We start from the raw sequence: 24,240 nt of genomic DNA, 5'->3' as shown, positions 1-24,240 counted from the left end.
AATATAATAAAATACATTGAGTTAAAATAAACGTGTGTTTACAAAAAACAATAATGTAATACCGCATCTATCCTATCGGTGGCTCAGTTGAACAAACACCGCTGTTGAACACAAGAGAAGAAGACGTACCAAAACATGCATGCTGAAACTGAGATGCACAGTTAGCTGTAAAGTAAAATAAATGTATTTCTTGCCAATTTCGATGTAGATGTCTTCAGTATGTCTTCTGACGAAAGCGTTAAATGTTAAATGATTTGGACGTTGATTATATTATTGTAACCTGAGCAAATGAATCTCAATAAGATCAGTGCCTTGACCAAGTTTTTGTGTAGATATGCATGGAGAGAATTATGTACAGAACATGTCCTTGGTAGAAGGTACATGACCTTTGCTAAATGTAAACCAATTAGAGTTTCTCAATGTACATCAAAATTAGTTGTTACCATGTTACCATGTCCAGGACAAAGTTTAAGGACTGGGGTTGCAGTTCCAGTCCTGCTGGCAAGGACTTTGTCTTTGACAGCCTCCATGTTCAAGAGCAAAAATCACAACACAGATAACAACAGTCTAGAGGAAGAGGAAGATGAAATTGATGAGGCAGAAATAGAGGAGCTGTTCCAGCAGCAGATCCCTACAGGTATCGGTGAAGAACAAAGGGTCTTCATTGTTCATCCAGATGTAAAATGGGGCAGCAGAAAGCAATATCTGACCACAGGTAAACATATATGCTGATTTATCAGTGGATCAATGTGGCATATTGCATAATACAAAGTTGTTTCCTTTAACAGCGGCACTTCAGATGGAAGAAGCTGTGGGTCTGGTGAACACTTTGAACAACTGGAGTGTTGTTGATAAGATCATCCTCTCCACCAAGACACCAGAGAAGAAAAGAATTTTCGGCAAGGGAAACTTCCAGGCTCTTACAGGTAAATTAGCTTACTTGTTTAGAATAAATGACATATTTCAAACACAAATTGACATCTTTTTTCTCTTCTGACGCATTTCTAAGAAAAGATCAGAGGTACTCCCGGAGTCACAGCTGTGTTTGTGAACGTGGAACGCCTTTCACCTTCCTCTGAAGTAAGTAGCCTATTCAGAGATTGCATAAATTCACTTCAAGGGCTTTTAAAAATTATTATGGTAGTAGATTCACTGTGGCTATAGTGTAAACATAAGAAGTTCTACTTTCAATACTGTTTTGTCAAGAGTGTTTTAAAAACATGCAATGATTTATACTTGTGTTTCAGAAAGAATTTCAGGAAGCCTGGGGAGTAAAGGTGCTTGATAGATATTCGCTGGTTCTGCACATTTTCCGCTGTAATGCTAGAACGAAAGAGGCCAAACTGCAGATCTCTTTGGCAGAGATTCCCTTGCTCAGGTAAATTATGTAAGTCACTATTTTTATAATCTGTTGTTTCCTGAGGAAATCAACAATCCTTTCCAAGCAAACAGTTAGTTCGAAGGTTGGTATGATCTTTCAGAAGTTCTCCTTCAGAAATCATTTTAATATTCTGATTTGGTGCTTATTTCTCAAGCAGATGTGCTGCTGCATATTTTTGTAGAAGCAATGATACATTTGTATTATGTTGTGAAATATATACATTTTAGTTCAGTAGAACAGCATTTATTTGAAATAGAAATCTTTTGTAACATATGTGTCTTTCCAGTTATTTATTATCAATGTAATGCACCCTGACTGAATAAAAGTATTAATTTCATTAAATTCATAATACGAACTCGCAATTCTGACATTTTTTGAGATATAAACTCGCAATTGCGAGTTATAAAATCAGAACTGTAAAATATATAATCTCGCAATTGCAAATTATAAAGTGAGAATTGTAATTGTTAGATAACCTGCAATTCTTTTTTTCTCACAATTCAGACATTTTTTTTTCAGATATAAACTTGCAATTGCGAGTTATAAAGTTAGAATTGTAAGATATAAATTTGTAATTGCAAGACAAAAATTTTTTTTTTCTTTCAACTGTAAGTTTATACCTTGCAATTCTGACCTTTTTCTTGAAATGCTGACTTTTTTTCTTGCAATTGCGAGTTTATATCTCACAATTTAGACATTTTTTTCAGATATAAACTCGCAATTGCGAGACAAAAACCTGCAGTTCTTTTTTTCTTGCAATTGTGAGTTTATATCTCGCAATTCTGACTTTTTTTTCTGAATTGTAAGATACAAACTCGTAATTGCGAGATATAAAGTCAGAATTGTGAGATAAAAATTGTGAATAAAAGCGAGTATTTCTCAGAATTGCGAGTTTATATCTTACAATTCTGAGAAAAAGTCAGAATTGCAAGATGTAAACTCACAATTGCGAGAAAAAAAGGTCAAACCTTTTTAAAAAAAAAAAAAATTTAGTGGCAGAAACAGGCTTCCATAGAAAGGTGCTGGACCTGGCAAATTCTGTTTTAATTCTGTTTTACTCTTATTAGTATGGTGTAATTGCTTTTATATCTTACTTTTATATCTTTGCTTTTATCTATACATATTTTTACTATTTGAACACATCAGATCACGCCTGAAAAATGAAGCTGCTAACTTAGACCAACAAGGTGGCGGCTCAAGGTACATTATGGGCTCAGGTAAGGACTGAAATGGTCTTATCACACTTGAAACTTTAAATCCACATTAATTTTTAACCCCAGGGTTAATGTGTTTAACTGGAGCTAAAATACATTTACAGGTGAAACCCTTTATGAAATGCAGCAGAGATTGCTGAAGGAGCGAGAGCTAAAGATCCGATCAACCCTAGAGCGACTTAGGAGGAAGAGGCACCTGCTGCGCTCCCAGCGCAAACACAGAGAATTTCCCATCGTCTCTGTCATGGGCTACACTAACTGTGGTGAGGTTTGGGTAAATATTAACCTGTTAATCTATCATATGAGATTGTAAGAAACACATTAACAGTCTTTGTTTCTAAAGGTAAAACGACTCTGATTAAAGCGCTGACTGGAGATGCTGGTCTCCAGCCAAGAGACCAGCTCTTTGCCACCCTGGATGTTACAGTACATGCAGGACAGCTGCCAAGTCACATGACTATACTGTATGTAGACACCATTGGTTTCTTGTCCCAGCTCCCTCATCAGCTTATTGACTCTTTCTCTGCCACGCTGGAAGATGTAACACATTCTGTATGTACCCAAGACACAACACTAAAAAGCTTTTCATTTTTACCAATGTTTTAGAAAGTTTTAACACCCTCTCTTTCTGCAGGACCTCATAATTCACGTGAGAGACATCAGTCATCCAGAAACTGTTAATCAAAAGGTCAATGTACTGAATGTACTAAAGAATCTACAGATTCCAGAAAAACTGTTGAACTCCATAGTAGAGGTGCACAATAAGATTGACCTCATTGAAGGGTGAGGCATCTTTTTCTTGATTTGTGTATCAATTAAATTTTTTAAAGGGATAGTTCACCCAAATATGAGAAGTACCCTATGATTTACTCACCATCAAGCCATCCTGAGTGTATATGACTTTCTTCTTTCAGACAAATACAATCAGAGTTATATATATATATATATAAAAAAAAAAGTCCTGGCTCTTCTAAGCTTTATGATGGCAGTGAATGGCTGTTGAGATTCAATAGTCCAATAAAGTGCATCCATCTATCATAAAATACAAATACAAATACAAATACAATGTATTTTTGGCTATTGCTACAAATATACCCATGCTACTTAAGACTGGTTTTGTGGTCCAGAGTCTCATATTAGAAAAATAAATATGTTTTATATATGTTCCATAGATATGAGGTCAGCGAACCTGAGGTTATTCCCATATCAGCTCTGAAACAGCATGGAATGGAAGTATTAAAAGAAAAGATTGAAGAAGCTGTTGTAAAGTATACCGGCAAACAAACAATGACCCTCAAAGTGCAGCTCAACAGCCCTCAATTAGCGTAAGTTTTAAGTAAAAATATGGGATTATATTATTTTATCCACAGAATTTTTTTTAATGTGGTGCTCATTTCCCATTACAGTTGGCTGTATAAGGAGGCGACGGTTCAGGCGGTAGATGATGTGGGAGATGACTGCACCGCCAACGTCAAGGTCATCATTAGCCAAGCTGCATATGGACGCTACAGGAAGCTGTTTCAGGTCACCTAGTAACAGACGGCCCCTGTTTTCACATTATCCAAAATAATTCACAAACTCAGTGTAATAATTATGTTTAAATATTTATTTGCTTTATAAACAGTGTATTTCAAATAGCTCAAAACCATATTTTAATACAATAAAATCAGAAATTGAGAAACATAGTCAGTTTGTATTAATATATATATAAACAATTTTTTTACAATATTAGTTTTAACTCTCAAAGCTTGATTCAAATTTTTAAAAGGCTGCTTAACTTGTGAAGCAGAATTACACAGTACAAGGCTCATGTAAGTATTCTGAGGATTAAATATTGCACTCATTTAGGCATTAGTCTGAATACACTTAGTAAACGTGCTAAATTTGTAAACCTTGAGATTGTGACCCAAATGATTCCTTAAAGGGATAGTTGAACCAAAAATGAAAATTCTGTCATTAATTACTCACCCTCATGTCGGTCCATAAATTTTGTTGATGTTCTGGGCCTTGAATGTGGAAGGATGCTTGCTGTCTATGGAGGGTCAGAAAGCATTCTGAAGATGAACAAACGAGTTTGGAACGACATGAGGGTGAGTAATTTATGACAGAATTTTTATTTTTGGGTGAACTATCCCTTTAAACAATGCCTTCACGTGTACAAAGACTTCACATATAAGCCCATTTCACTTCAAGAACTGTTTAATCAAAGCAGTTTTTTGTTGAGAGCAATAACAAGCGAACAAAATGGTACAGGACCGATGAAGTCGCCTGCTATTATGTTTAGACATGTGGGTTCAGCTCCTGGTTTCTGATCTTCTAGCCATTCCTTCACTCGGTTCCAGTTCTCCATAGTCAGAGTTTGGAGAGACACCCGAGGGTGTGAGGCAATGAAGCATCGATCTGTCGTTAAATTCAAGCCTGCTACAAAAAACCCATCTGTGCAATAGAAATATGTTGATCAGAGACCAGATATTTAACACCAGGTATTTTTCCCCAATTATAACCAAACAAAAGCTTTTCGCTTTTCTCACCAGGTCGACCAAACCGTTTGTGGCATTCAAGATAGTCGATCAGCTCCTCTGCATTAGGCTTATTGGCCCAAATGTATGGGATACCATGCCAAAACTCCTTATGGTGTGATGCTGACTGGTCATCATATGACAGCACCACTTGATAGCCTGATCTCCACAGGCTTCGCAAGGTCAATTGGGCCTATTGAATATGTATGACACAAAACAAACCAGAAACATATTTCAAGCTTGTGGTAGTTTAAAAATGTTAGTTGCAAACTTCATGAGGTTTTCATATTCACTGCCGGTCAAAAGATTCGAATAATTAAGCATATTACTCTCACCAAAGCTGCATTTAGTTGAACACAAATACTGTAAAAACAGTAATATTGTGTAATACATTAAAAATGAAATGAAAAAAGTTTACATCCCCTTGATTCTTAATAACTGTGTTGTTACCTCAATGATCCACAGCTGTTTTTTTTTTTTGTTTTTTTTATGATAGTTGTTCATGAGTCCCATGTTTGTCCTGAACAGTTGTACTGCCTGCTGTTCTTCAGAAAAATCCTTCAGGTCCCACAAACTCTTTGGTTTTGCAGCATTTTTTGTTTTTTGTTTTTCAGCAGTTTTTTTTTAACCCTTTCCAACAATGAATGTATGATTTGGAGATCCATCTTTTCACACTGAGGACAACTGAATAACTCATATGCAACTATTACAGAAGGTTCAAATGCTCACTGATGCTTCAGAAGGAAAAACCGTGCATTAAGAGCCAGGGTGTGAAAACCTTTGAACAGAATGTAAATGTGTACATTTTTTCTTATTTTGCCTAATATCATATTTTTTCATTTAGTACTGCCCTTCAGAGCCTACAGAAGATTTTCTGTTGTCCTCAGTGTGAAAAGATAGATCTCAAAATCACACAGTCATTGTTGGTAAGGGTTGAAATACACAAAAATGCCAGAAAACTAAGGAATTCGTGGAACCTGAAGGAGTTTTCTGAAGAAAAGCAGGCAGTTTAACTGTTCAGGACAAACAACTATTACTAAACAAAAAAACACAGCTGTGAATCATTCAGGTAACAACAAAGTATTAAGAATCAAATGTATGTAAACTTTTGAACAGTCATTTTTATAAATTCAATTATTATTTTCTCTTGTGGACTACATGTTAATGTCTTTAATGTGAAATATCTTATTCAGGTCAGTACTAAATAAACAATAACATACATTTTGTATGGTAAAATAATTAGCATTTTGCATATTCCGAGAGGGGGGTGTAAACTTTTGACCTCAACTGTATTTTAAAATGTAATTTGTTCTTGTGATGGTAAAGCTGAATTTTCAGCAGCCATTACTCCAGTCTTCAGTGTCACATGATCCTTCAGAAATCATTCTAATATGTTTGTAAAATCACCAAACATAATTCCAAACTTTTGACAGGAAGTGTATTAACTGTACTATCAGAAAGATATTAAGAACTAATTTTGTTTATTATAGTTTCTTACCCTCTGAGGGCACAGCTTAGAGCCAAAGATTTTCTTCAGAGAATAGATAAATTCCTCATGCCGTTTATAATCCATCCCTTCGAAATGACGACAAGCCAGAATGATGATTTCTTTAGGATGAGATTCAAGCCATGAAGCAACTGCCTGTAAAGTTTCCTACAAAACAAAAAGCTTAGAAAGCAAAATATGCACAAAATAAAGAATAGACGTCAAACTTAAATATGAATTTAAATACAAAATCATATATACTTACAACGACCGTTGCATATGTGTAAATGACATGAGTGAAGTAAAGCTGATCGGAAGGATCATACTGTTTGTGGGCAATTCGAAGATCGAAGTATCGAATGCCTGCTGTGAGTTGCTCCACAATGTTTTGGACCTGGTTATAACACAGTAAAGAGCTTTGATTTAATGGTACAAACACATTTCTCATGTAAAAATGCACAAATTTGCACAAGACATAAACTGCTCACTATGAGAGCTATGTGCGAGCCACTTTGTTCTATCTCTGCTATAAAATATAGAGGGTTTTCATGACACCTGATCAATCTGCCAACTGCCAAAAGTTATAACAAATCAAGGAGAAGATTGCATAAGACTGTCTGAGGAAAGAAGGCATTTGTGGTTGACTAAACTGAGCCAGGATATCCAGAGCAAGAATCTTGACAACATTTGTGTTTGTTCTTATTATTTCCATTCAGGTAGGTGAAATATTAGGCTAATATCTTAATTAATACTGCTCGTACGTATCTTTACCACATATTAACTTTAGTTTGTCAAAATACTGCGCCCTTTCCTGCTTACTAAGTCCTTCTCTATATGATTTAGCAGCTTCCACACATGTTTTCCATGGTTTAGACAATATAAATTAGCAGAACAACGTATTCATTAGTACATTAACCGTGCAATCCATGCTGTTGTTTACATTCGAGTATCTCCAATATGGTCCTGCATTCAGGTACCTGACCAAACTGTGACGTTAAGTGCAAAAGCACTGCAAGCAGTCAAAATAACCATTAAGTATATGCCTGCCTGAGTAGTAGCCCATCTGTAAATAGCTGGCCGGGTGAAACAGCAGAAAACTCCATCCAGTAACCTGAATGAGTCTGACTCAGATCGGAGCAGCGGAGAAGTGATATCCAAACAGTAGCTCATTGCATCATGGCTACCTGAAAACAAATGAGGGGTCATTAATTGTCTGCATTGATAAGAATGTTTCACATACAATACACATTCTATGCAATTTTACAGTATTTATTAAATTATTTATTATTGTATATAATACATTTTTTTAAACCATGTAAGTGTAATTTTCCTTGTGTTCCAAAGGGGCTATGGAGGTTCATTTCCGCCACTAACTAACACTACCAAGTTTTTGAACAGTAAGATTTCTAATGATTTTTTTAAGTAGTCCCTTCTGCTCACTAAGCCTGCATTTGTTTGATCCAAAATACAGCCAAAACTGAAATATTTTACTATTTAAAATAACTGTTTTCTATTTGAATAAATTTAAAAATGTATTTATTAAATTTAAAATGTATTCCTGTGATTTTAAAGCTGCATTTTAGCATCATTACTAGTCTTATTATCCTTCAGAAATCATTCTTTGCTGCTCAAAAATCATGTATTATTTTTATTTCAGCTTTCTCTGATGAATAGAAAGTTCAGAAGAACAGAATTGATCTAAAATAGAAATCTTTTGTAACATTAAAAATGTCTTTATCATCACTTTTGATCAATTTAAAGCATCCTTGTTAAATAAAAGTATTGATTTCTATAATTTCTTTGTCCAAAAAAGATATACTGACTCCAAGTTTTTGGACAGTATAGACTAGTGCATAATGTTACAAAAGCTTTTTATTTCAGATAAATGCTGATCTTTGGATCTTTCTATTCATCAAATAATCCTGAATAAATGTACTCAACTGTTATAAATATTGATTATAATAATAATAAATGTTTCTTAAACAGCAAGTCAGCATATCAGAATGATTTCTGAAGGACCATGTGACAAAATTCAGCCTGATCACAGAAATAAATTACATTTTTAATTACATTCAAATAGAAAGCAGTTGTTTTAAATTGTATAAATATTTCAATATTATTGCGTTTTCTGTATTTTGAATCAAATAAATGCAAGCTTTGTGAGCAGAAGATACTTATTTAAAAACATTAAAAAAATCTTACTGTTCAAAAACATTTGACTTGGAGTGTAAATTAAATAATTCATTCGAGGGAAAAAAATCAGAATTGTGAGATAAAAAGTCGCAGTTAGCTACCTTTAAAAACTGATTTTCGAGATGTAAACATAAGAATTCCGAGAACAAATGTCAAAATTGCGAGTTTGTAGCTTTAAATTCTTGTTCTTTTAAAGAATTTAAAGTTACAAATTCTTATGTTCTCGGAATTCTTATGTTTAATGTTACATCTCGAAAATCAGTTTTTAAAGGTAGCTTACTGCTACTTTTTATCTCACAATGTAATATATATATATTCATTCTGATTAATATTCCATGTCGGAAATTCTTCCATATAGACGTTTTTCCTGAACACGGAACTGAAGTAAGTTCGACTCTTCACTGAAAGAATGCTTTGCATTTCCGGTCTGCATTGTTTCTAGTCAAATTAGGGTATATTTCGAGCTAATAAACTAATGTTAAACCTATTAAAATGTTTTTAAAAAGCACATGGCTCCATAGCGCCATCACTTGGCAGTGTCGCAATGACCGTCACTAAAGTGCCTCACTTTAATGAGTGTGTAGATGACACGAAGCAGCGGACGTTAGCTACATTAAAAACAGATGGACGCTATTTGAATGGGTTCCTATGGAAACCGGAACAGAAAAACATTCAATCTGACGTTAGAATTCGTAATGGCGGCGCTCATCGTTTACTCAGGAAAAAGGTCTATGTGCTCACCTGGTATTGAGAGATGTGTTAAAGGGACATCCCACAGTTTCTCTGGCAAACATGACATCCAGTCTTCGTGACTAATGTCATCTTTCATAATACGTTCCATCAGTTCACTGGATCAAATAAAAAGCAGTAGCTCTTTGCAGATGAATGTAAATGGCTGAAATGAGTTGATCAGCTGAAACAGTCGGCGTTTGAGCGAAACAACAGATAACAAACACATCGTCGATAGTGAGGCTCAAAGCCCAACTCTTTGTGAAGGTGAACCCACAACCTCAGCGGTTAGTAAACTCCATGTTTTACTAAATTAAAAGAGTTTTAGACGTGTTACGATCATTCTGTCTCAAGTTTCATGACGTGTTAGCTCGGTATTTCCGTGTTCCATGCTGCCTCAGTTTGTCACGCTTTACAGCTGATTTCTGAGCAGCCTTTTCATTCAAGTTAAACCGCCCCAAAAACAAATTCCTCTTATGCAGTGCGTATTCATTTCCTCCTTCCCTCATTATTGTGGATAAAACACTAAATTCAACTTATGTGTTTCATATTTTTTAGTTCTCTAATCAAAAGGACAGCTATTGGTAAAATTACCACCAGTCAAAAGTTTTTGAACATGTTTTTTAAAGAAGCCTCTTCTGCTCACCAAGCCTGCATTTATTTGATCCAATGTACAGACCATTTTGAAATATTTTTAATAATTGAAATATCTGTTTTTTTTATTTGAATATGTATTTCAAAATTAATTTATTCCTGTGATCAAAGCTAAATTTTCAGCCAGCTTACTCCAGTCTTCAGTGTCACATGATCCTTTAGAAATCCATCTATACCATTTAAAAGCTTGGAGTCAGTATTATTATTTTTGTGGGCATGGAAGAAATTCTAGCGGGTAATACTTTTATTTAGAAAGGTGTTTTCAATTGATCAAAAGGGATGATAAAGGTACAATATAACTTGATAAATGTTACAATGTTATAAAAGATTTCTATTTCAGATAAATGCTGTTCTTTTGAACTTTCTATTCATCGAAGACACCTAAAAAAAATTACTCGGCTGTTTTCAACATAACAATAAATGTTTTGTGAGCAGCAAATCAGAATATTAGAATGATTTCTGAAGGATCATGTGACTGGAGTAATGATGCTAAAAATTAAGCATCTAAATCACAGGAATAAATTACATTTTGAAGTATTTTTCAATGGATAAGAGTTATTTTAAATTGTAAAAATATTACTGTTTTTGCTGTGCTTTGGGTCAAATAAATGCAGGCTTGGTGAGCAGAAGAGACTTACATAAAAATCTTACTGTTCAAAAACTTTTGACTGGTAGTGTATATAGTCCAGGTGCCGCATAAGTTTTCCTTTCTCTAATCAAAATGATAGCTTTTGGTGAAATTATATTTTAAAAGTAATTAAAAAATATTAAGTAAACACTCGACAGTTATCTTTTCCGTACTGTGATTTATTTTATCATTAGCTAGGTAAATAATCAAGTTTGATCAGAAAATATGTATGAAAGGCACATATTCCGTTTAGAAATATATGGAAGCAAAATTGATATTATGCATGTTGTTATTTACTTGCCATGGTTTAGTAATCCAGTGACCTTTCATCATTTTATCATCTTTGGGCTAGAAAGAGGCACAAAACTCCATTATCAAAGGTTAACTTTGACTACAGGCTTTCAGCAAACTCCATAATCAATACAAACACTGAAATGATGCTTTCCATGTCAGACTTCATTTTTAATAACTCAAAACACAACTGTAAATGTTAGAGGTTTTATTTGTTGGAAATCTTCAGATAGTAAATGTGAATATTTGAAATGCCGTTTAACTGTTGATATTTGTCTTCGTATAAGCATATTTGTTAGTAATGCAAACTGATATCTTGATTAAACTGGCTTAAATTGCATGCTACTATGGCAGAGAATGTGTGCAACCACAGAAATATTCCAGTGTCTTTTCATGCGATTGATTGTGCACCATGCAGACATGTACTTATTAGAATCATATTTCCATTGCCATTCCACATAGTAGAAAGTTTAAAAGAGTACATAGAGAATGAACAATCCTGAGTGTGTGATAATTCTGTTTGTGCAGGCTTGCATTGAGTAGACTTCAGCGATTCTCATGCAAACTCTGATGCTCACAGGAAACGTATTGTCCTGTAATGTGCTTATGTCTGGAGTTGTACTGTACATGTCCTTAAAAATGATCAACATTTTTGTAAAATCAGAGGTATATATTGAAATCTGCATTAATAAGTAAGTTCAAGTCATAAAAGTCAGTGCATTACAATATTCTACACATAACTCAAAATGATCTATCATCCTCAGGGTGCTTACACACTAGAAACTGCTCTGTCGAAGCGTTTTGTGGACAGGAATGTGTAGGATCCATTTGGGGGGAACGGAAAGTGCTTTTGGTTGCATGGTGGTGCATTGGTTTCACAAAAACCCTTGTGTTTTGTCTCTACGTCCTTGCATTGCACCGTTGCTACTGAAATGAATGGAGCTGACGCAGCATAAACTCTAGTGTGTAAGCACCCTCATAAAAAAGTGCAAAGTTGACTATTAAAAATCATTTCAAGAACAGGAAACACTTCTTTCGTCAAATGTTAAATACATTGTGCAGACTAAAAGAGGCTCAGGGTTCTGGTATCATGGTCCTGTTGAGTAGATTTTCATTTAGCGCAATGACGGTTGGTATGAACCGGCTCTCTGTCACAAAGTCTCCAGCTATGATGTTGAGGGAGCCGGTGTTAGAGCCAGGTTTCTGTTGCTTGACCCAGCTAAGTAATGTGGGATATGTAGACATCACCATATCCTTCAGTGATTCTGTGGGATGAGAGCATATGTACTTCAAGTCTTCGGTAAGATTGATGCCAGTCACAAAGAAGCCGTCTGTGGAAATTGTTTTAATACAGAAACAAATTGACGAGTTATTATTATGGTTGGGAACATTTTCCAAAAATGACTGTTGTATCGAGAAAATAATTAACAAAATAAAACAATAATTTATGCCACAGTTAATGCCACAAGAAGCATTTTCACTATTAAGAATGAGTTTTATCAACAAAAAAAAGATAAAAAGCTAATGAGTTTCAATTACAGGGACATTTTCCAAAGACGATATTTTATCAAGAAAATAATTGATAGAATAAAATAATAGCTTGAGTTATTGTTACAGGAAACATTTTCACTTTTCCAAGGATATAGTTTCATTAAGACAATAAAATAAAAGCTTGAGAGTAACTTTTACAGGAATCACTTTCACTTTTCTAAGGTTGAGTTTTATCAAGAGAATAAAATAAAATTAATATAAAAAATTAAAACCTTATGAGTTACTATTACAGAACCATTTTCCAAAAATGATAGTTCTATCAAGAAAATAATTATTGTTTTAATAAAGATTATTGTTTTATCAAACGAATAATTAATACAATAATGTAAAATAAAATAATACCTTATGAGTTACTGCCACAAGAAACATTTTCACTTTTCTAAGGATAATAAATAAAATTAAATAAATATTTAAAAAAATTAAAAGCTTGAGTTAATTACTATTATGTAGAGTTTCCAATGATAGTTGATAGATGATAGTATCAAGGAAATAAAATAATAATAGCTTATTGTTACAGGAAACATTTTAACTTAGAATAATTAATAATAATAATAATATGAGTTACTTTTACATAAAACTGTTTCACTTTTTCAAGGAAGGTAGTTTTATCAAAAGAAAATTCAATAAATATAAAAATGGCATTATTTTTACAGGAAACATTTTCATTTTTTCAAAGATTATTGTTTTATCAAAACAATAAAATAAAAATAAAAGCTTATTAGTTATTGCCACAAGAAACATTTTCACTTTTCTTCAGATGGTTTTATCAAGAGAATAAATTAAATAAATATAAAAAATAAAAGCTTATGTTTACTATTACAGGAACATTTTCCAAAGACGATAGCTTTATCAAGAAAATTATACAATAAAATAAGAGTTATTGTTAGAGGAAACATTTAAAACTTTTCCAATGATCTTAATTTCATCAAGAAAATAAAATAAAAGCTTAAGAGTTACTGTTACAGGAAACATTTTCACTTTTTCAAAGTTTTATCAAGAGAATAAAAAAAATAAACAATTAAAAGCTTATGCGTTACTGCCACAAGAAACAGTTTCACTTTTCCAAGTATGGAAGTTCTATCAAAAAAAAAAAAATAAGTAAATATATAAAAATTAAAAGCTTATGAGAGTTACTATTAAAGGAACATTTTCCAAAGATTATGGTTTTATCAATAAAATAAATGTAAAGCTTGGGTTATTGTTGCAGAAAACATTTTCAATTTGGATGACAGTTTCTTCAAGAGAATCAAATAAAAGCTTAAATGCTATGTTACAGGAAACTTTCACTTTGTTAAAGATTATAGTTTTTATCAAGAGAATAATTAAAATAAAATAATACGAGTTACAGTTACATTAAACGGTTTTACTTTTCCACGGATGGTAGTTTTATCAAGAATAATAATAAATTTGTTGTACACATTTCTGGAGGTTTATTTTAGTTGTTGATGTCCTTAAGAATATATATTTGCGGTATAAGTGCCAAAATCCATCTCAATATATTTTTACAGCTCCTTTTTTAGGAGCTCTGTCAAAAACAGGTCGATTTTGGCCCATCTAATTAATATTCATGAGCCTCTCTTCTGATTGGCCTGTTGTTTTCTGAGTGACGCACAACCAGGCCAACCACAGGTGACTACGGTCATGTATGCTTTAGCTGAGCCCAGAGCCATAGAGAGAGCCTAGCCTGCTGATACTCAACAGGATATTTCAGAATGATTATTAATGTTTTTTCTTTTTCAAACACCGAATGCAGTAAGCTACATAACTGTTGCTTTAGTAAAGCCCCTTTCACAATGCGCGCTGATTCTGGAAAATTACGGGAACGAGCGCAGTGTGAACAAAAGCCAGAACCATAAAGGCAGTGTTGTAGTGATGATGCACGTTATCATGCGACTCTTCACGACAAAAAAAAACGTGCAAAGTGGAATGAAGCGGCGATCGGGCAGAGCCAGCTCCTCACTATCAGCGCTGAAGCACAGTTTGTTCAGGTTAGTTTCAGTTTAGTGAAACGTACGCGTCGCATTACATCTCACATCCAAACGTCACAGGTCTTTATGGGTTGTGTGTAAAGCACGCACAGATTCCGGAAAACAACTGTGAATAAACAAAATCAAACAACTCCGGAACAAATCATGGGACACATTATCCGTGTATTTACCGGAATAGCTGTGTGAAAGAGGCTGAAGTTGACGTGCCAGTGGTCTCTTATATTCACGTTGTTCGGAAGCCTGTGCAATGATGTAGTTTGGACATCTATCGACTGAACAGGGTTTTCTCGGCTTGTTTTCGTGTTGTTGTTGCTTAGCAATGTTATGGACACGATATTGTCTGGGTTTGACAAAAGGAGGGTGGGACGGTGGTTGGCGCTCGGGCGGTGACTGAGTAGATCGGACGTCACATCTGTACGGAAGTCACAGTGGCTCGTGAAAATGAACAGCTACTTTAAGCAGGCTGTGTGCAGTTTACTGTGGATTGACTGTTTTGAAACTCATATGGTAGTTACATAGCCCCTAGTTATCATGAAAAAAGCCAGGAAATTTCGATTTTGACAATATGGGACCTTTAAATATTTTTAAAAACAAATTAAAAGTCATTTAAAAAATGATTGCATATTATTAAGGGTTACCTGGTCTGCCATTTTGTTTCCTACGTTCAAATTCCTCGATCAGTGCTTCAGCCTTGCACTTGTTTGCCCACCAATAAGGTATATGGAACCACAATTCTCTGTGGCAGTTGGCAATATGGTGCTCGTATGAAACGATAACTTGATGACCCTGGCTCCATAATTTCTGTAGCGTCACACACTCCTGACAGAAAAATCAGAAGTATCTTTATAATTATAAATAAATCATTTATTGTATTTGAATCAACAAAGTAATATTCAAAACATATTGTTATATAATGTTGCCACTTCCCATCATCTATTTCTAAAATTAAACAATACAAAATGGATGCGTACCATTTTTGGACACAGTTTGGAATCAAAAACACTCATTATAGTTGAGACAAGCAGTGAGTGAAGCTCTTGACTGAGGGCCAGGAAGTGGCTAAATGAGAGGATGACGACTTCCTTGGGATGAACATCCAACCACTCTCTGATCTCTTTTAATACCATCTGAAATACCAAGAAAAATTGGTTAGATACAGTTAAAAAGCATTTATTTGTACTCTTCAAAACATCAAACTTAACAGAAGAGAATTACTGCACATATCAAATTACACAACAAACAGACACGCTGGGAAATGCTGTGCTACAAAACCTTTAAATGTTTAATCAATTGTTTTCATAGTCAGTTGTCTTACCTCAACAGTTATAGTGGTATAAACACCATGGTAAAAGTAGAGATCATTCGATCTGTCATTAGGCCGATGTGCTATCCTCAGGTCACAGTATCGCACTCCAGAATCCAACTGCTCCCTAATGCTAGACTCCTATGGTAAATAATGTAAAGCACAATCATTAACAATGCAGGTGCAGTAAAGAACAGCTAGCTGGAGACAAACACACACCACTGAAAGTGAAATAACCATTTCTGTAAAAACGTAACGTAAAATCTCACCTACAGACTTTGGAACAATGTGTTCATCCATCAGTGTTACTTTTGTCATAACTATCCCATCTAATTGTGCTTTCAAAGCTTTCACTCTAGCAAAGCCTCTGAGTGTTTGATTGATTTCCTCAGGACAGCAGACGGCAATTTATTCCCCCTCACGCTGATAGATTTCAGAGACCCATGCTCTACAGGAATCTGCTGATGCATGCTGACATAAATTGGTCCATAACCTCATGAGGGGTTTGATAACATAAACAGCATAATGGCATCTATTTTAGCTTTTACGTATATGTATATGTTGGAAAGATTTTGTGTCCCTAAGCTATTACAGAGCTTTTTTCAAATGTGAAGTCAACACTTTTGTATATCAAGAATTTGATGATGCCTTTTCTGATAGTATTAGTATTATTAGTAATTTGCATTTCAATATATGAAGGACAACTACGCTTTCAAAGAACTGCTAAGTTTACTATTTGTTCATGTAAGTTCACAAAATACTTCCAAGTATTCCAACTGAAAATGCAATATAATGGTGATTAAAATGGGTTAATAATGGGAAATCTGTCATTAATTACCAGCATTCATACAGACACTGTAAAATGAAATTCCTGGACTTTTCAGGCACTACTTTTTTGATTTTCAAGAACTTCAAACAGATCTCACTTGTCAAACAATGCCTTTCAAATTTTAAAAAGATAAGTAGATAAAGTCTGCAAACAATGATTCGTGAGCCATCATTTCAGATCAGGACTCAGAGCGCAGATTGTGAATTATTCAGTTTGCAAAATGATTCACAAATCTGCTGCTAAGTTCCGATCTAAATCAAATGATTCATGATATGCACTCCGAATTCCCGATCTGAATCAAAGAATTTGTGCTCTGAAGTTCTGAATCTGAATAATGATTTGCAAACCCGCTCCGAAGTTCCGATCTAAATCAAATGATTTGCAATGTGCACTCCGAAGTCCCTATTTCAATCAAAAGATTTGCAAACCCGCTCCAAAGTTCCGATCTAAATCAAATGATTTGCAATGTGCACTCCGAAGTCCCTATTTCAATCAAAAGGTTTGCAAACCCGCTCCAAAGTTACGATCTAAATCAAATGATTCAAGATATGCACTCCGAATTCCCGATCTAAATTAAGAATTCGTGCTCTGAAGTTCTGAATCTGAATAATGATTTGCAAACCCGCTCCGAAGTTCCGATCTAAATCAAATGATTTGCAATGTGCACTCCGAAGTCCCTATTTCAATCAAAAGATTTGCAAACCCGCTCCAAAGTTCCGATCTAAATCAAATGATTCAAGATATGCACTCCGAATTCCCGATCTAAATTAAGAATTCGTGCTCTGAAGTTCTGAATCTGAATAATGATTTGCAAACCCGCTCCAATGTTCCGATCTAAATCAAATGATTCACGATATGCACTCCGAATTCCTGATCTGAATCAAAGGATTCCTGCTCTGAAGTTCTGAATCTGAATAATGATTTGCAAACACGCTCCGAAGTTCCGATCAGTGGCTTAACTGATTCTAAGTTTCGAAAAGCTAATTTTCACCCATCACTATACATGCTCTTTAAAATCATTACAAGCAATGTCAAAATTTGGAAAACGAATGGCTCTTTGAATTTGATCTGGTTTTTGCTAGTGAATTGTCTGAGATGAATGAACAAAGTCACAAGTTTGAATCAATCGGAGAGGCTCCAGGGTAAATAATTCACTCAATTGATTAGGTTAATCTGTTCCTCTTTTCACGTCCTCAGCCATGTTTACACAATACTCTCAGTACTACTACTGGCTTAGCTCGCTAGTTTTATGACAATAGCTGAAAAGTATAATGTTTTTGGAATTGGTGAATTTGCTTATTGAAAAAAATTAAACACTTATTTCACATATACATTGTCTTTCAATAATTCAAGCACCTCTTCAGGAATATTTGTATTTTCAAGGGTTTTCCAGGCCCTAAATTTTAAAAAGTCTAGTACTTCAAGAACTTTAAGCACCTTGTACGAACCCTAAATTACTCACCCTCATGTCGTTCCAAACCCCTAAGACATTTGTTCATCAAAGGAGGAAAAGAATTGTTGAAAAGAGTTATTTTAGGTTTATTGTGGAACAAAAAGTATTCTCGTAGCTTCATAAAAATTACAGTTGAACCACCAATGTCAGATGGACTATTTTGTCAATGTACTTGGAACCTCTCTGGACCTTGAACCTGGTAGACCTTAGACCTTGCTGTCTATGGAGGGTCAAAGAGCTCTCGGTTTTAATCAAAAATATCTTAATTTGTGTTCCGAAAACGAACAAAGCTCCTACGGGTTTGGAATGACATGACGGTGAGTAATTGATGACAGAATATAAATTTTTGTGTGAACTATCCCTTTAATTTAACTGAAGTTATGACTAATGAAAAATGGGTGATGACAAATACATACCTGTGCTATTGCCCACTTGTAAACAAATGGTCTTATGATGGGCTTCATGTACTTGTCCAGTTTTTGCAACATATCCGGTTGAGTAAGGTCCACTGGAGAGCGATCATTCTTATCCAGACAGTAGGTTATGGCATTATGGCTTCCTACAAACCCATTAGGACAATGACACAATCACTATGAGCACTAATGGCACAGAACTAAGCTAAGGAAATATAAGCAGAATGCAAAAAAAGTATAGGTACTCACTGAAAACACAGTAAAAAAAAATGTCAAAGTCCAACTAAAATTGTGGTGCCTAACAAGAAAAAACAGTTTGTCTAATTGAATGTACAAATGAAAATCTGAGGTTAAACACCTGGAATGGCCATGCAACAGAGAGGGGTATCCCACAGTGCACTGGGCAGATGGGCCATCCAGTTGTCCAATGGAAGCTCACTGAATGACACTTGGCTGACCTCGGATGTCATCTTGGACTTCTGTTAAAATGTAAAAGGCAAGCGGATGCATATGTATGTCATTCAAGTTCAACTATATACTTTGAGAAACATCCAAAATAAACCAGTCAACAACATGGCTATGCTGGTCCATCATCCAGACCAACACTACACCAGCTTGGACCAGCATGGAAATTCACTCAAGTTTATTTACCAGGGAAAAGACTAGCCTATGCAAATATAGGATTCATTCAAATGAAATGAACTGAAATGTGCACTGTCAAGAGTAATACAATATCAAGATTTACCAGGCTTTAAATTAGGTTTCTTAGTCCGGGAAGAATATTTCAGCAAAAAAAAAAAAAAAAAAAATTATGTGTTGCACTTGACACGTGAGTACAGGTTAAACCGGTTTCAATAGACTGTGAAGCTGAAGGACTCGCATGCTGAAAGAAAACAATATATTCTTCCACTTCACTGATTCCCGAAGCACCATGGTGGTCGTGTAAAAGTGAGATGGATGTTACGCGATGCTGAACTTGTCATTGGCGGCACAAGGTTGAACCGGGCTGGGTATCCACAACAAAATCCCGCGTTGATAACCGAAATAGTCCGGAAGAAACTCTCTTCTCCGTGTAATGATGAGATTTAACTTGTTTTAGAATTTCTTTTTCATTTCAATCCTCAAACGTATCAACGTACTACGGGACGTTTCGAAAATTCGTCTTTTGGAGCGAAATTATACAAAACAAATGATGATAGAACCGGCATCCACCGCATTCTCCACCCGGTCAGTCTGACAGCTTCAGAAACGTACTACAGTGAGGGCTTGGGTCATAAATATTAATGACGTAACGAGACGGTCTCCCCATAGGTCGAAATGATTCGCTGGATTGGAGACGTTGAAGAGACGCGACTCATGAATATTAATTAGGGAAATTGGTTGCTCGCTTGGAGGAGTCGTCAGTCTTGACCAAATTAATATTTATAAACCTTCCCCATAGTGGGATTCGTATTTTATCGTGGGGTTTAATTTTTAAGCAGATGATAAATTACCGTCAACACATACTTCTTCGTCATTCGTAAATACCGAATACATCTGGTTGAGCCAGTTTAATTTCCTCCATTGTTTTCTTTAGATGGGACTGGTCTGGTGATGCAGCTCCTCTCTGCTGCTGCTGTGAGAGAGGCAGAATGCTAAACTGCTGACCTCAGTCTTGTAAGAGAAACAGTGTTTCGCGATGACACGGGGCTTTTCTCTAATACCTCACAGCATCACTACACTACACAGGAGAGATATCTTTATAACGCTTTAATACAGATTAATTTGATAAGTTACAGACCCATCATCTTTAGTAAAAAAAAAGCAAAAATCAAGAAGTAATAGAACCTATTCATTCCAGCTGTACACTTCTATTGTTTTCAATCAGACAAAGCCAATTTAATCCAGTTCACTATGGCACAGTGACACCAGCTGACCTTTTCATTCACTGGAATTCTATAAGACCAGCATGGAGTAGCTCCAAGGGCTTCTTTGTATTATGTCACAAAGACCCTTTTAAAGACAAAGTTTGAAAGTACTTTGGCTATAGTACAATAGTGCTTTTGCAAATTATGCAAATTGTCAAACAGTGATGAGAAGAGTCTAATGTTGATTACATTAATAAGTAGATTCAGTCAGTATTCAGTCTTGATGCTTCAAGATGCAATTCCTCCTAATGGATTTATATTTACATCACATCAGTCTAATCAGGCAAACTTATTTCTTAGCTTATAAAGAAATAAAATAAAAATAAGTGTCTGTCGAAAATCAGTTCATTTTATAGTATCAAGTTGCTTTTAAAAAAATTATTCATGAATAAAGCCCTACTTTTCTACATCCCAAATGGCACACGTACATCTGCAAGATGTCTGTTAAAGATCACTTGATCTGGAAAATGGCACATTATTATTGTAATCTACAATACTATAGTACTAGAATTGCACTGACAATTAGCATTATACTGTAACTTACATTAACACCAGTTGTGGGAACTTATAAATAAGCAACATAATAATGCTCAGAGCTATATTAAATGTTATTTCACAGCTCTCTGGAGTACTTGATTTTGATCAAACAGAACATCCACTTAGCACTGAGGTCCTGTGGGGGTTTATTTTTGCAATAATGACTACCTGACTGTGTGTTATTCCTTACTACAGCTGCAGAAGTGGATGTTTTTTTTACTTGCTATGATTTATATTTCTCTTTTAACAGAGCGAGGGCTAACTCTAGAGTCGAACTCAGCTTTTTCCTCAAATGATCAATAAGCCTTAGGCAGCACTGAAATCCTGCTGTAGCAGTGAACACAGCAGCCACTCAACCAAAAGAAAGTCAGCTGAGTCTAAAGATAAACTGGTTATTCTTGAAAAGAACATCAAATGACAGTGTGTATGACAGAGCATTATTATCTATTCATACTGATATTTAAGTGAAATGATTCTGGCCAGCAATAGTGAATGATGCACTACTCTAATGATACTTAATATTTAAAAATGAAGCTAGTTAGACTGTTAGAAGACAAACAGAGGTCAAAGTGACTACACACCTACAGTTAGAATCAAGCTCTTGAATTGTTCCTTTTGAGTCATAAAATTACTAAGCACAATTTCTCTGACTATCCTATTCAGAATGTAAAAGCTCGCTCATTATTGAGTTCTCTTTTTGTGCTAGTTGACAGCAGGAGGCAGGTACAGCCTGAGGAAAGACCACAGAGTCCAGAAATGGTTGTTTCTGGAGCGGAGAAGATTAATAAAACTGTGGAGAACATTTTCATTTGGAGTAGCCAGAGGGCTCTGGGAGAAGAATGAGGTTGAAGGAAAACGACAGAACACTAATTACTGCTCTAGAGCTTTACATGAACATGACCTCACAATTTGAAATGGTGGATCTGCTATCGTTCAAACATTTGGGGTCAAAAAGTCTGATCACCGAGGCTGAATTAATTTGATCAACAATAGAGTGGTTTCACAACACGCCATCAGTCGGCCATATTGGTAAACAATGCCACTGAACCAAACAAAACTCGCATATTTTGCTAATTATTGCTGCTAAAAATGATCAGTTGTTGTCATGTTTTGGACTGTACTAATCGGTCAGACCAGGAAAAACCTTTGGAGTACTATAGACTGCCAAAGGTTATAACAAATCAAGGAGAAGAGTGCAAAAACTGTCTGAAGAACAAAAGGAACAAAAACTGAGCCAGGATTTCCAGGGCAAGAATCTGGTCAGCAAGGTAAAATATTAGGCTAATATCCTATTTAATACTGCTGATACATATCTTTACCACCTATTAATTTTAGTTTGTCAAAATATTGCGCTCTTTCCTGCTTAATAAGTCTCTATATGATTTAGCAGCTTCCACACGTTTTTTTCAATGGTTTAGACAGCATAAATTAGCAGAAAATGTATTCAGTAGTACATTAACTGTGCAATCCATGCTGTTGTTTACATCTGAGTATCACCAGTATGGCCGCGCATCCAGGTAACTGGCCAAATTGTGATGTAAATGCAAACCCTAGATAACATTAAATTATAACTGCTTTATAATTTAAAATGTAACTTAATCACGTGATAGCAAAGCTAAATTTTTCTCTAGGGATGCGATGATAAATCGATGCAATGTGATTAGTGGATCATTCTAAGTTTTTCCAAACGCATGGCAATATGCTCTGGAATCGAATCTGAGCTGTTTTGAACAGCAGATGGTTTCTAATGATTCTAATCGAGTTTTTAACCGTTTTTTAACCTCACGAAGAGAAAGAACTAAAAATATAAGCTCAGAATCGATTTGAGAGACAGTCGCGATGCATTCAGATAATCGCCGAATCATTTCTCGATTCGCGATACATCAGTTTTCCCATGCCTACTCACACCATATCTGAGGTCACATGATCCTTGAGAAATCATTCTAGAGAGATGACCTTATGGATCCTTTGATTAATCAAACTTTTAAAAGATTTATTTGAAATGGAAATCTTTTGAGCATTGTTGATGTTTTTACTCACAAAATCCATTTTGAACCCTTTCCAACAATGACTCTATGATTTTGTGATCCATCTTTTCACACTGAGGGACTCCTATGCAACTATTACAGAAGGTTCAAATGCTCACTGATGTTTCAGAAGGAAACGATGCATGAAGAGCCAGGGTTGAAAACTTTTTGAATTTGAAGAACAGGGTAAATTTAACTTATTTTTTTTTCTTCTGGAAAACATACAAGTATATTCTGTATCTTCTAAAGGACAGTACTAAATTTAAAAATATGATATTTAGTCAAAAAAAAAAAAAAAAAGTACACACTTTCATTCTGGTCAAAAGTTTACACCCCTGGCTCTTCATGCATCGCAATTTTTCCTTCTGAAGCATCAGTGAGCTTTTAAACCTTCTGTAATAGTTGCATATGAGTCCCTCAGTTGTCCTCAGTGTGAAAAGCAGGCAGTTTAACTGTTCAGGACAAACAAGGAATTTGTGAACTCGTGATCACTAAACAAAAAACCCAGCTGTGGATCATTCAGGTAACAACACAGTGTTATTTTTATAAATTCAACTATTATTTTCTCTTGTGGACTATATGTAAAAATAAATTATATAAAATATCTTATTCAGGTCAGCACATAAAAAAAATAAAGCATTTTGTATGATTTTGGTAAAATAATTAACATCAGATCCTACAAGGTGTATGTAGACCTTTGACTTCAACTGTCATTTTTTTTTAAATGCTGAAACAAGTGTTATTTGTCTTGTGCTAAAATACCACATCACATTAAAAATCCATTCTCACTTTATTACAGGCCATTTTTCATGGTCTTTTGCAAAGGGTCTGGTGCAAGATGTGACAGAAAAATGGATTGGGAAAAAAACACGCAGCATGAGATTTAATCTAAATATAAACATTAAGGTTTGACATTTCTCTTCACACTCTGAAGACCATTTCAGTTGCACACAAACACAGTTTCTATTTAACTCAAGTATGCCAATTTTAACATTAGCAAAGAAGTGGAAACAAAGGAAAAGGAAGAGAGATCAAAGAGATGGAGGAACTGAGAAAAATTAGGCAAACAAATAAAAAAAAAGCAGACCTGCCAGACATCAGCACCTCAGAACAATCAAGCAAACATGATTTGTCAGA

The 24,240-nt window shown here is 35.0% G+C and overlaps 3 protein-coding genes across 3 annotated transcripts; 1 reads left to right on the top strand and 2 right to left on the bottom strand.

The window, feature by feature from the left end:
- Positions 1–120: 120 nt before the first annotated feature.
- Positions 121–4,213, top strand: gtpbp6 (GTP binding protein 6 (putative)). The gene is made up of 10 exons (XM_073851530.1): positions 121–715; positions 789–926; positions 1,010–1,080; positions 1,248–1,378; positions 2,528–2,598; positions 2,700–2,858; positions 2,939–3,147; positions 3,230–3,378; positions 3,768–3,920; positions 4,002–4,213. Exons 1-10 carry the CDS (start codon positions 289–291, stop codon positions 4,126–4,128), a joined length of 1,635 nt encoding a protein of 544 aa, XP_073707631.1. The 5' UTR covers positions 121–288; the 3' UTR covers positions 4,129–4,213.
- On the bottom strand, positions 4,187–9,900 carry plcxd1.2 (phospholipase C, X domain containing 1, tandem duplicate 2). The gene is made up of 6 exons (XM_073851535.1): positions 9,535–9,900; positions 7,648–7,784; positions 6,866–6,994; positions 6,613–6,768; positions 5,127–5,307; positions 4,187–5,031 (listed from the first exon to the last, which is right to left on the bottom strand). Exons 1-6 carry the CDS (start codon positions 9,632–9,634, stop codon positions 4,799–4,801), a joined length of 936 nt encoding a protein of 311 aa, XP_073707636.1. The 5' UTR covers positions 9,635–9,900; the 3' UTR covers positions 4,187–4,798.
- A 1,454-nt stretch (positions 9,901–11,354) lies between these two features.
- Positions 11,355–19,102, bottom strand: plcxd1.1 (phosphatidylinositol-specific phospholipase C, X domain containing 1, tandem duplicate 1). The gene is made up of 6 exons (XM_073852633.1): positions 18,991–19,102; positions 18,636–18,778; positions 15,950–16,078; positions 15,606–15,761; positions 15,273–15,453; positions 11,355–12,426 (listed from the first exon to the last, which is right to left on the bottom strand). Exons 1-6 carry the CDS (start codon positions 19,100–19,102, stop codon positions 12,170–12,172), a joined length of 978 nt encoding a protein of 325 aa, XP_073708734.1. The 3' UTR covers positions 11,355–12,169.
- Between the last annotated feature and the right edge of the window lie 5,138 nt (positions 19,103–24,240).

This window comes from Garra rufa, chromosome 12, assembly GCF_049309525.1.
Source record: "Garra rufa chromosome 12, GarRuf1.0, whole genome shotgun sequence".
NCBI classification, from domain to species: Eukaryota; Metazoa; Chordata; class Actinopteri; order Cypriniformes; family Cyprinidae; genus Garra; species Garra rufa.
This window is presented reverse-complemented; position numbering and strand designations above follow the sequence as displayed.

Bases quoted from the DNA above. Each gene is read 5' to 3' on its own strand.
- plcxd1.1 (XM_073852633.1), bottom strand. From the start codon at position 19,102: ATGACATCCGAGGTCAGCCAAGTGTCATTCAGTGAGCTTCCATTGGAC. The intron at 16,079-18,635 runs GTATGTATTTGT...TATTTACCATAG, and splicing joins ACAAGTGGGCAATAGCACAG to GAGTCTAGCATTAGGGAGCA. The intron at 15,454-15,605 runs GTACGCATCCAT...TTTTTCTGTCAG, and splicing joins CCAAACTGTGTCCAAAAATG to GAGTGTGTGACGCTACAGAA.
- gtpbp6 (XM_073851530.1), top strand. From the start codon at position 289: ATGAATCTCAATAAGATCAGTGCCTTGACCAAGTTTTTGTGTAGATAT. The intron at 1,379-2,527 runs GTAAATTATGTA...TGAACACATCAG, and splicing joins GCAGAGATTCCCTTGCTCAG to ATCACGCCTGAAAAATGAAG. The intron at 2,599-2,699 runs GTAAGGACTGAA...ATACATTTACAG, and splicing joins AAGGTACATTATGGGCTCAG to GTGAAACCCTTTATGAAATG.
- plcxd1.2 (XM_073851535.1), bottom strand. From the start codon at position 9,634: ATGGAACGTATTATGAAAGATGACATTAGTCACGAAGACTGGATGTCA. The intron at 6,769-6,865 runs GTAAGTATATAT...TTTGTTTTGTAG, and splicing joins ACACATATGCAACGGTCGTT to GAAACTTTACAGGCAGTTGC. The intron at 5,308-6,612 runs GTAAGAAACTAT...CATATTCAATAG, and splicing joins CTAAGCTGTGCCCTCAGAGG to GCCCAATTGACCTTGCGAAG.